Genomic DNA, 12710 nt, shown 5'->3' on the forward strand with positions numbered 1-12710 from the left:
GCCCACCTGTTCCTGGTCCTCGGCACTTGCAGGAGGGGAGCTGGAGCCCCCTAGTGTCCTCACCCACATGACTCAGGATTCAGGGCTGAGTGTTTCTCCAAGGTCCCAGGTCCCAAGGTAAGAAGGGGCTGCACAGCCCCAGGACCGCAGGACCACAGAGGCTACAGAGAGTGAGGCCCTGAAATCAGCTCCACAGCCCAGTCCCCTCAGTGGCTCTGCACCACCAGGAACCTTTGGGAACTAAAGGGCTGTTGAGGGCCTGGCACCCACCCCAGGACCCAGAGGCTCAGGCTGCTCAGGGCCCTAGCCCAGCCCCTGGGCCGGGTGTTGCCCACCTTCCTCGGGGCCCAGTCCAGTGCGCACCTGCCAGTGAACTCAACACCTACACGGTCCTCCTTACCACCCTCCTGCTGTCCTTTCCCTTCTAGACTGTTCTTCCTCTGGGCAGTTTTGGGCAAATGTCAGAACCCTGCCTCACACAATGTCCATCTACTGATCACAGGAAACGATGACCCCCGCTTCCTGAGAATGAAAGTAAAGCTTCTCTTCGCCTCTTGATGTCGCCTTTAGACACAAAAACAGGCTTGGGTTTTGCTGAACAATCCTGGCTCAGCCGCACCACCATGTCCTCACAGTGGCGTTGTGTGTGGCCCACAGCCCCTTTCGCCCACCAAAGGGCACATCACCCACGGACTGTTCTTGACACTGTGACCTGGGCTGCAGAACCAGACACGCGCCAGCACCGTCGGATGGAGGGTAAATGGGATGAGGCTGAGTTGAACCCTTTGAGGAGAGAGGAGTCTGGGAGGCACAGAGGCCTTAATCCCACCAGTGGGGGCTCCACAAGGCTGACACACCCTGCACAGCCGGGCCGCTGCCCATGAAGCCCCTTCCTGGTTGTACCCCAGTCCTGAACCCTCTGCCTCTATAAACACAATAAAATGTCAAAATGACCACCACGTGGAAGATAACGCAAGTCCCGCTCAAACCAATAAGCACTGGGACCATGTGCCCCTGGGTTTTCATTGGCTAAACCCAGCCATCATTAGGCACATTGCCCTTTGGGGAATGTAATTTTCCAGGACCTTCTCATGGCATGATGATACCAGGCACTGACTTTTGTAAATACTGTTGCTGCCGGCGATGGCTGGGGGGGAACTGTGGCATTGGGAAATGAAAAAGTGAGGATTTCGGGTCTTGACTGAGGAATCTGGAGAGTATTGTCTGCAACTGTTCTCATGTTTAGAAATATTTCAGATTAAATGAAGCTCAGAATGCTCCTCAGGGTGAAATGCGTTCTTTCTATTATTCCTGAAGGCTACAATCCTAAATGGAGATATATATATATATATATATATAATATATATATTTAAAGTGACTTTTAGAGAGAAAATGGATGGAAACACTGATTGCCTGCCTCCTGCGCCCCCGGCCTCCCCATGGCATCTAGCTAAGAAACTGGCTTCTGAACTCAACAGGATACGAACAGGCAACCTTTCTGTGCATGAGATGACACTCACACAACAGCCCCACTCCAGCTGTCAGAGCTTTTATTTCTAACGTACAAATTTCACATTTTTACAAGAAACAGCAGGCTATGAGACAACATACACAATCCTATCGTATTCATTTAACAACAAAATTTGAGAAGATACAAAGACCAACAAGTCAACATTTCGTACAATGTCTGCATATCTGCAGTCAGCACACATTGTGAAGCTATGGAGCTAAGTCACTCAATGTTCACTACACCCGTCAGGCCCTGGATTCAATGCTTCACAAGAATTATATCATTTAATCCTCTCCGCAACCCGACATGGCTTAACCATCTATTTCCTGAGGAGGAAACCAGGCTCAGAGACTCCAGGTGAACTGCCTGATTGTAGAGAAAATAAAAGGCAGGGCTGGAAGACAAACACACAGGTATCTAATAACAGGGTTCTGTTGTGGCCCGTGAGCATAGAACTTTGGCTGAAGGAGTTCCCACAATCACCACCCTCAGATGGCGTTTCTCCAGTGTGAACCCTCTGATGATGTGGGAGAGCAGCGGTTTGCCTGTATGATTTCCCAGCTCATTAGGCTTCTCTCCAAAGTGATCTCTGCGGTGTCGGATGAGGTTACAGCGTTTCCTGAATGACTTACCACAATCAGTACATTAATACGGCTTTAGTCCAGTGTGAATTCTCTTATGGTTAAGGAGATGGTGACTGGAGCAAAATGATTTCCCACATTCACCACACACACAGGGCTTTTCACCAGTGTGCACTCTCTGGTGACTGTTGAGGCCACCCTTTGGACTGAATGACTTCCCACAATCACCACACACATAGGGCTTTTAAACAGTGCGAGTTCTCCTGTGACTGCTGAGGTTACACTTTTGATTGAATGACTTCCCACAATCACCACACACATAGGGCTTTTCACCAGTGTGCACTCTCTGGTGAGTGTTGAGGCTACACTTTTCACTGAATGACTTCCTACAATCACCACACACATAGGGCTTTTCACCAGTGTGCACTCTCTGGTGAGTGTTGAGGCTACACTTTTCACCGAGTGACTTCCCCCAATCAAAACACACATATGGCTTTTATCCAGTGTGAATTCTCCTGTGACTTTTGAGGTTACACTTTTGGCTGAATGACTTCCCACAATCACCACACACATAGGGCTTTTCACCAGTGTGAGTTCTCTGGTGACAGTTGAGGCTATACTTTTCACTGAATGCCTTCCCACAATCACCACACACATAGGGCTTTTCACCAGTGTGAGTTCTCCGGTGAATTTTGAGGTGACACTTTTCCCTGAATGACTTTCCACAATCACCACATACATAGGGCTTTTCCCCAGTGTGCACTCTCTGGTGACTGTTGAGGGTATACTTAATACTGAATGACTTCCCACAATCACCACACACATAGGGCTTTTCACCAGTGTGCACTCTCTGGTGACTGTTGAGGCCACCCTTTTGACTGAATGACTTCCCACAATCACCACACACATAGGGCTTTTCACCAGTGTGCACTCCTTGGTGACTGTTGAGGCCACCCTTATGACTGAATGTCTCCCCACAATCACCGCACACATAGGGCTTTTCACCGGTGTGCACTCTCTGGTGACTGTTGAGGCCACCCTTTTGACTGAATGACTTCCCACAATCACCACACACATAGGGCTTTTCACCAGTGTGCACTCTCTGGTGACTGTTGAGGTCACCCTTTTGACTGAATGACTTCCCACAATCACCACACACATAGGGCTTTTCACCAGTGTGCACTCTCTGGTGACTGTTAAGGCTACTCTTGTCACTGAATGACTTCCCACAATCACCACACACATAGGGCTTTTCGCCAGTGTGCACTCTCTGGTGACTGTTAAGGTTACTCTTTTTGCTGAATGACTTCCCACAATCACCACACACATAGGGCTTTTCACAAGTGTGCACTCTCTGGTGACTGTTGAGGCTATACTTTTCACTGAATGACTTCCCACAATCACCACACACATAGGGCTTTTCACCAGTGTGAGTTCTCCAGTGATTGTTGAGACCACGCTTATAACTGAATGACTTCCCACAATCACCACACACATAGGGCTTTTCACCAGTGTGCACTCTCTGGTGACTGTCAAGGTTACTCTTTTTGCTGAATGACTTCCCACAATCACCACACACATAGGGCTTTTCACAAGTGTGAGTTCTTTGGTGACTGATGAGGCTACCCTTTTGCCTGAATGACTTCCCACAATCCGCACACACATAGGGCTTTTCACCAGTGTGAATTCTCTGGTGATTGTTGAATGCACACTTATACCTGAATGACTTCCCACAATCACCACACTCATAGGGCTTTTCACCAGTGTGAGTTCTCTGATGAACACTGAGGCCACACTTATGCCTGAATGACTTCCCACAATCACCACACACATAGGGCTTTTCACCATTGTGAACTCTCTTGTGTTGATTGAGGTTAAACCATCGCCTGAAGAACTTCCCACAATCAGTGCACTCACAGGGCTTTTCTCCAGTGTGAACACTTGTACGTTGATTGAGGTTAAATGTACGTGTAGAAACTTTCCCACTTTTGTTACCCTCATTATTGACTTCTTCAGAGCAGATACGCTCATGTTGATCGACTTTCCCGCTGTTGCTATCAGTTTTTTTATGTCCACACCAATTGTGATGACTTTTTCGACCAACAAACTCCTGTGAAATCTCACTTTCACTGTGTAGCTCCCCAGTGTTGAGAGGGGCCTGCTGCTGGAGAAGCGCTGAGATGCCTGGGGAGACTTTCCCAACCTTTGCATTGGTTGAAGGCACCCAAGATTGGAAGCTGCACCTGGTCACGAACGAGGCCCTGTCCACAGTTTCTTTCCAGAGCTTCTCTCCACTGGCTTCCCCTTGCTGCTGGTGAGGGTTTGCACCGAAACAGAAGTCTCTCACACATGCGTCACTGAAGGCTTTCTGCTCAATGTCTGCTGCTTGTGACTCAGTCAGGTGCAGAAAAGCTTTGAACACAGAGAAACACCGCTTACACAGACGGATCCTCTGGGTTGCTAGCTCTGTCTTAGAAGCCCTGACCTGTGACTCTCCTTGTACAGGTACTCTCTGCTCAGAACAGGCCTCCTCATCTGGTTCATGCCAACAACCTGCAAAGACAGAAATGCTGAGGTACTGAGTGTTGACTGGCATGCCAGGGGGAAATCCAATTGCTAAAGTGTTTTGCACATAATCCATGGGTTCTGTGCAATGGTCTGAAAATTGGAGAGGTGCAGGAAGGATTAAAAAGAGGCTGCTGTGAAGGTCTCATCCACCGAACATCACAAACCAGGGAAGGCCTCACCAGAAATATGACACAACACATGGCAAGCAGCTCATGGGAGAGAAGCCAGATCTCCAGCTCAGTCTTCTGCTAACAGCGCTCAGCAGGACTTGTTTGATGGTGACAGGGGCAAGCTGTGCAGGAGGTTGATTAGGTCTTATTCCAAGTAAAATTCAAAAAAGGAGTAGCTGCTGTCGAGGACTACTTAAGCACGTATGTGCATCTCATAAAACATGTGCAGATTAATGTGGGAGATCTGGAGAGGCGAGCAGCCAGCACTGGCCCAGAGCATCATAGCTTGAACAGTGTTCAGAGAAGAGAATATTGCGGGCAGTTGAAGGAGGGTCTCACAAGAATTGCTCATGGTTCATGACAGTAAAGATCATAACATAGCACTGGCTGTCACAAAGTACCCTTTGCTAGAGGAAGGAGGGAGAAGCGGAAGCCATGCAGGTGGAGCCAGTCACCCTCCCAGGAAGAGAAACTAAAAGCTGGGACCCAGGAAGCTCACTGCAAGGCTCCTGACTCCCAGACACTTGCTGCACTTTTTGAGGCAGTGTGTGTTAGAGAGGTTCCTAGAGACCCTATCTCAGGGGTCTCCCCAGAGCTCACCCCTGGCAGCCAAAACAGGAGAGTGGGGGAAATCAGAAGAGCCATTGTCTGGCTATGAGAGAGAGAAAGCTACCTTTGGAGAATAAAGCAAGAGAGGACATCACCTCAGCACACCAGCTGTGATTTCAAGGACTTACCTACAGATGAAACAAGTGCAAACACTTCCAGCATCACATCGCAGTACAGAAGTCTCTGAGCCTCATCAAGGAGCCCCCACTCCTCCTCAGAGAAGGCAACGGCCACGTCCTCAAAGTCCATATCCTGTCGTGATGGGGACAGTTCAGTCCATGATAAGGTTTTCTCCAAAGCTTTTATAGTCATCATGCCCCCCCGCCCCCCAACTATTTGCCCCCTCAACTCCACACATGAGGGACAGCAAGCCTTGGTCCCATGCAAGTCGCTCTCTTCTTATATTCCTACGGGTGCTGTGCCTTCCCACAGCAATAAAGGCAGTTGAGCAGAGAGAAGATACCTGAGCTCTGAGCCTCACATGTAGGCCACACTGTCCCTTGCCAATAAAGTGGGTGTCAAGAACATAGGACAGGGAGAGATGTGAGTGATTTCATGCTGCTCTTGTCAGGCAGTCTCCTTGTAGTCCCCCAGATGGTTCCTCAAAGACACCAAATACATGGCATCACACCTCCCCCTTATACCCTCATTCCAGGGTGCTGAGGCCATCAGTTCTCACTACCTGCTGCACATAGTTCTTTGAAAACACTTCTCTCACACAGCTACGTTCCCAGGCATACAAATACGAAGGTAACACAGATTTGCCTTGATGAGCATGAGTGGTTTCCTAACCACCTTCATTTCCAAAATTATTCACCATCTCTATAACCTATTTCTCTCTCACCCTTCTGCTTTACCCATGCCAGAGGAGAGTTTCAAGCCCAGGTAACATGGCTGTATTGGTATGATTCTCATTCCTATGGATCGGTGTGTCAGCCCTCAACAACAAAAGGCAGCTGGGTAGGTAAATGTCATCTAATTTCTGAACCTGGCATGTAGCAACACAACACCCCTCTTTTCAGCCAATTACTCTAAAATTCCCCATATTATATAACCCAGACACCAGCAGACATGGGCTCACCCTTCATTTATCTAAGGTCAATGTCAGGGCCCTGTGGCCATGAATTCACAACTCACACTCCCTCACCAAGGGCACACGACTCTTTGTTTCTTTCTTTTTTAAAAAAAATATATTTTATTGATTTTTTACAGAGAGGAAGGGAGAGGGATAGAGAATTAGAAACACTGATGGGAGAGAAACATCGATCAGCTGCCTCCTGCACACCTCCTACTGGGGATGTGCCCGCAATCAAGGTACATCCTCTTGTCTGGAATCGAACCTGGGACCCTTCAGTCTGCAGGCCAACGCTCTATCCACTGAGCCAAACTGGTTAGGGCCACATGATTCTGTCTGCCACACCTTGTTCACACTTGCACTCCTACAGCTCCAACCCCATAGGCATCTCCTTGGCCTCTTACTCATTACTCAGCAGCTGTGGTCCAGAGAATGCTTGCCAAATTCAAACAGGATCAAGTCCTGCCCAGACGCTGAGAGTCCTCACTCATAGAGGCAGTCTTGAGACCTTCTACGAAGTCCTCTCTCCATGACTCTATTTTCCTTCAACCTCAATTATTGAGAAACACAATCAGATCTAAGATTCGCAGAGCCCACCTCGCCTGGTGCTGCACTTGATGTCCCTTCAGGAGTCACAGCCAACATCTCTCCACTTACCACTCACTCAACTCCAAGCCCCGATGGCTCTCTGGCCCAAGCCCAGTGAGTCTCACAGATGACCACTCAAGCCTCTAAGCTAATCCACAAGTCTGACTGCAACAGCCCAGGCCACACCAAGGGTCACAGCAAAAATCCCAGTGAGTGTTTAGAGAAGTAACTATGTACCGGCCTTAGTCTCATCCTGTGTGAATTACTCTTCAGCCTCCAATTCATCTCATGTCCACTCATCTTTTAAAGGCCTTGACCACTGCAAAGCCATTATCTCTCCTCAACAATCTACATGACCACTCTGTCCCTTTGTTGTGTTATGACACCCACCTCCCACATACACGGGCCCCGGCAGGAAACCCGTCCACAGAGTCACACTGTCCCTGTGAGCTACAACTACCATTACCATCCTGACCATGATTCCCTGTGTTAATGTGATCTACAGTCCTGGCTGGTTGTGTCAGTTGCTTGGGCATCAACCCACCACTGAGAGGTCACAGGTCCCAGCCCTGGTCAGTCACATCCTGGGGTTGAGGCCTGGATGCCCAATATGGGTTGTACATAAGCACAGGAGCCCTCCATCTTGCTCATTGATGTTCTGTCTCCCCCCCCCCCCTTTCCTTTCTAAGCCAAATCAGTAAAAGTACATACGTGTACATATACACACACATCCTCACCCCAGGGTATTTCTCCATTGATTGTAGGGAGTGTGGGAGCCGGAATACCGAGGAAAACATGGACGTGAGGGAAAGAGCAGATAGGTTGCCTCCTGCCGGACCCCCAGCAGGGCAGAAGCAGGGGAGGAGTCCGCACCCGTGGTTTGTGCCCTTGGCTGCAATCAAACCCGGGACAGGAGACAGTCAGGCTGACGCTCCCACATGTCACTGCACCGGTTCCTAAAACCAGGGTCCACATCCTGAAGCCCTTGTCCTGGCCTTAGGATTCTGGACCGATTGTCTGTCCAACCTCCCAGGACCTCACTGTCTCAGAGGCCACCAGAGAGTGAGGCCCTGACAGGAGCCCCCCAGCCCCGTCCCCCAGCGGCTCTGCCCCCGCAGGAACCCGTGGGAACTCAAGGGCTGAGGGCCGGGCACCCACCCCAGGACCCAGGGGCTCCGGCTGCTCAGGGCTCTGGCCCCGCCCCGGGCGGGAGAGGCCCGCCTCCCTCGGGCTCACCGTCCCCCTTTATTCACAACCACCCCGGCCCCGGCGCCCTGAGCAGGAAGTGAACCTCCTCCCGGACCCGCCGCTCGGCCTCTCTGTCGCCTTTAGACACAAACCAGGCCTGGGTGCCCCCTCCCGGCTCAGCCCCCCACGGCCTCCCCCGGCGGCCCCGCAGCCCGTCGCCCTCCCTCCCCTCACACCCCGGGGCCCCACGGGGACTCACTGCGCTGGACGCTGCGCCCTGGGCGGCGGGACCCGAGCGGCGCCGAGGCTGGAGGGTCCGATGGGGTGAGACTGAGGGACTCTGTCGGCGGAGAGGAGTGTTGGAGGCTCGGGGACCCAATCCCGCTGGTTGGGGGTCAACCAGCCTCAGCGATACCCTGCCCGGCGGGGACGCTGCCTCCACTACCTCCACCTACTCGTCACTAGAGCGCTGAAGCTTGAGACTCTCTGAACCCAGGTGAGTTTCCAAAATGGCTGCCGGGAGGAGGACTCCGGATGTCCCGCCCTAACAGGATGTGCAGGCACCAAAAAGCTGCTAACAGCCTGAGGCATGCGCGCAGTGCTTTCTGGGTAATGTAGTTTTCGAAACGACCCAGAGGCGAGCTCGTCCCAGCCAATGACCTTGGTGAGTATTGGTGTTGAGGCCCCACAGGTGGTGCTGGAGGACAAGATGGGACTGGAGGTCGGCTTAACTGGTGATACTGACAGATCTCTGAGGGGAGGGAGGAGGCCTGGAATAGAGCCACGGAAATATACATATACAGGGGGAAATGGGAGACATCTGTAATACTATCGATAATAAAAAAATACAAATATTTTTAAAACAATTTTTAAAATCCTATAGCCCAGCTGGTGTGGTTAAGAAGTGGAGCATCGACCTATGAACCAGAAAGTCATGGTTCAATTCCTGGTCAGGGCACATACATGAATTGTAGGCTCAATTTCCAGGGAGAGGGGAGGTACAGGAAGCAGCCTGTCAGGGATTCTCTCTCATCATTGATGTTTCTATCTCTCTCTTTCTTTTCCTTCCTCTCTGAAATCAATTGAAATATTTTTTGAATGTATGAATTAAATAAATTGTACGTAAATAACAATTTAAAATAGGTTTAAAATTTGAGGATCCGAATAACTTTACTGTGTTATTATAAAAGTTCTGGGACATATTTGTTGCTACTGGATCAGTTTGTTGGAAATAAAATACAATGATGTGCTACTGAAATATCTGATCACGTCCATCTTCAATGATATCATTTTGGCAATTTAAAACTGACCATGAAGAGAGTATTTATGCCAGGGAAATTGATAGATACTGCAAAGCTAGATTTCATTTAATGTACTAAAAAATGCTTAGACTTAAGAGTGGTTCCGAATGCTGTCAATGCACATTAAATGTATAAGTATATAAGTGGGCTTCAGTTGTACATAGCATTAAAACTGAGTAAAATAATTTTCCATCCAGGATTCAAATCCAATGCTTCCATATGGCTGGGGAGTCACTTGAGTGACTGGGGAATGAGGGAAATTTGAGCAGATGTCTTAGATGCTACACGGTCCTCCTTCAGTTAAAATAACAAATTTATTTAAACAACTTTAAAAAGATTCTCAGCAGACATTTTAACAAATGAGATAAAGACAGTGCAAATAAATGTGTGAATAAAGGTTCACTATAAAAAAAACTCTTAGGTAGATGGAATTAAAATGAAAGCGAGTTAACATTATATGCATTTCCAGGGTTACTATTTGAAAAGGTTAACCATTGTATGTCCTTGCAGAGTAGCAGAAAAATTGGAATTTTGATATACTGTGGGTTAGGGGAAAGGCAAAGGGAATGACCAGGTTGGCTCATAGGTTCATACATCTACACTAATAAAAGACAAAACTGGTAATTGGCGTATGACGCTACCCTTTTCATTGGCTAATCAGGGCTATATGCAAATTAAATGCCAACTAAGATTGGCAGTTAACTGCCAACTAAGAATAGCAGTTAACTGCCAACAAGATGGTGGTTAATTTGCATATGTAGACACAATGCAGGGAGGCAAAAGGGAAAGCAGGAAGAAGCCCCCTGCCACTGACAGTGATCGGAAACCCAGGGAGGAGCCATGATCGGAGAATCAGGTGCCTTTTCCACCCTGGCCAGTGATAGCAGGAATTAGGAGTGGAGCCAGCGATGGGAGCTGGGCACGGTCGAAACTGGCAGTCCCAGGAGCTAGGGGTCCCTTGCCTGGGCCTAAAGCGAAGCCCACGATCGCGGGGCCGCTGCAGCTGTGGGTCCCCGCTGCCTGGGCTGGACGCCTCAGGCACAGGCGTCCTGCAGGGGCAGGGGCGGAGCCTGCGCCATCGCGGCACCCCCCGCTGCCACTGCAGGTCCCTGCTGCCTGGGCCGGACGCCTAGGCCAGAGGCGTCAGGCCTGGGCAAGGGGCCGATCCTGCGATTGGAGGGTGATTGGGGTCAACACCTGAGGGCTCCCAGTATGTGAGAGGGGGCAGGCTGGGCTGAGGGACACTACCCCCCCACACACACACCCAGTGCACGAATTTCATGCACCAGGCCTCTAGTCTTAAATATAAAGCATTCACGTACACAGCAATTTGATAAGTAAAACATATGTCTATATAGAGAACTGAATGCAAATGTTTTTAGAATATTTATTTATATTACCCCAAACCTGGAAATAACAAAACACATATAAAGATCAATAGATATAGTGATTATTCACCGAACACAGTGCTACTCAGAAATAAGTAATTTATCTTTTCACATAAGCATTTGTGTTGAATCTCAAATTTCTATGTACATGGAGGAAACGAGTATTTGTTACAGAATACACACCAAGGAGTGCCTATAAAATTATGAACAATATGAACTATTCTCTTGTAAAGAAAAGGAAAACCATGACTCCATTGATGGCCAAGAAAGGCAGAAAGAGAGATTATAACAGGGTTTTAAGGAAATATTGAATGTGGCAAAAAGTAGGTTTCGAGTTGCTGGTATGGAAAATAATACATTAATTAATAATAATAATAATAATAATAATAATAATAATAATACAGGAATAAACTCTGCCCAGACCAGTGTCCTCAGTTGATTGGGTGGGACTCCATTCACTGAAAGCTCTCTGGTTTGATTCCAGGTCAGTGAACATTCCCAAGTGGATCCCCAGTAGGGGGCATGCAGGATGCAGCAGATCTTTGTTTACCTTTCTCTTCATTCTCGTACTCTCACTCCCCCAAAAATATTTTTAAAAAGAATAATCTCTGTGTTTTCTGAACTTTCAACTATGAGCCTATTGTTGCCCCACCCTGTGTATGAGTTACAGGTGAGTTTACGTCACATGTGACAGTTTCACAGCTTTATCTCTAGGTCAGGGCTCACCAAAGAGCACATGTGAGAAAGGTGCACTTTGTTGCATGTCAGTTCTCATTTCCTGGGAGGACGAGCCTGGCCTCAGTGGCAGCAAATGTTGTCAAGTACGGAAGACTATTGCTATTGGAATCAACAGGAATGCTGACTGGTTACAAAAGACACATCCAGGGACTGACTACAGCATTATCCTTCCTCTAGCTGTGAGTTCCTGCCTGTTGAGCAACCACCTTGATGTGAATACCCTAGGGGCAGGGGAATCCACACAACCATGAGATTCTTTTGTCTGCCAGGGACACCAGCCACAGGAAATAGTGATGGAGGTCCTCAGAATGGTCTCAAAGATCATACAAGCCACAGGACCTGAAATAATTTGGATTTATGTCCAGAAGAGGCACTTTTTATCCAGTTTAACTGCAGTGTCTGCCATGAATATCAAAACAGGGTTTATCTCCCTAACTAATTCCCTCTCAGAGTCTTACAACAAATGACACCAGCCTATGAAATCTCATACATTGTGACACATGGCCTCTTTGGAGCACGTGGAGAGTACGTCCCCTGAACATTGCTGACACTTGTGTAATACATACTGTGAACAGAGAATATACTTCAAATCATTCACAGAAGCACAATAAAGGCTGCCTGTTCAGGGCGACCATTGGCTCTACTAAATAAGAGGCACCAGACAGGAAATTACAACCACAAAGTTATGGACACTCTCTCTCAAGGCCTTGGTCAGCAATACAAAATCAGCCAATATTGGACAAAGTGATTTTCTGCCATCAAGCTGCCTTCCAAAGCACAGAAAGTGTGGGACCCACCATATCTGTTCACCTGTCCATGCTGACAGAACACAACCACCACTGTGCTCCCGGTACCCTCACACTCACCAGCACTGTCACAGCAGCCTCCGTCCTGGGCCTCCTACCTCCGCCCTCACACCCATCCTGTGCATCAGGCTGCAGCCACAGGAGTCTAATGAGACCTGGGCCAGGTCACCTGCTCTACTGCTCCCCTG

General features: G+C 48.7%; 3 protein-coding genes across 5 annotated transcripts in view; all 3 read right to left on the reverse strand.

The window, feature by feature from the left end:
* Nucleotides 1-12710, reverse strand: part of LOC132216457 (zinc finger protein 551-like) — a 98577-nt gene that overhangs the window by 84798 nt on the left and 1069 nt on the right. The window lies entirely within an intron of this gene.
* Nucleotides 1-12710, reverse strand: part of LOC132216454 (zinc finger protein 501-like) — a 135015-nt gene that overhangs the window by 69071 nt on the left and 53234 nt on the right. The gene's annotated exons all lie outside the window — the stretch shown is intronic.
* LOC132216439 (zinc finger protein 345-like) lies at nucleotides 1534-8245 on the reverse strand. The gene is made up of 3 exons (XM_059665620.1): nucleotides 7839-8245; nucleotides 5567-5690; nucleotides 1534-4644 (listed from the first exon to the last, which is right to left on the reverse strand). The coding sequence occupies exons 1-3, from the start codon at nucleotides 7896-7898 to the stop codon at nucleotides 2588-2590; spliced, it is 2241 nt and encodes a 746-aa protein (XP_059521603.1). The 5' UTR covers nucleotides 7899-8245; the 3' UTR covers nucleotides 1534-2587.

This window comes from Myotis daubentonii, chromosome 15 (assembly GCF_963259705.1).
Source record: "Myotis daubentonii chromosome 15, mMyoDau2.1, whole genome shotgun sequence".
Classification (NCBI taxonomy): domain Eukaryota; kingdom Metazoa; phylum Chordata; class Mammalia; order Chiroptera; family Vespertilionidae; genus Myotis; species Myotis daubentonii.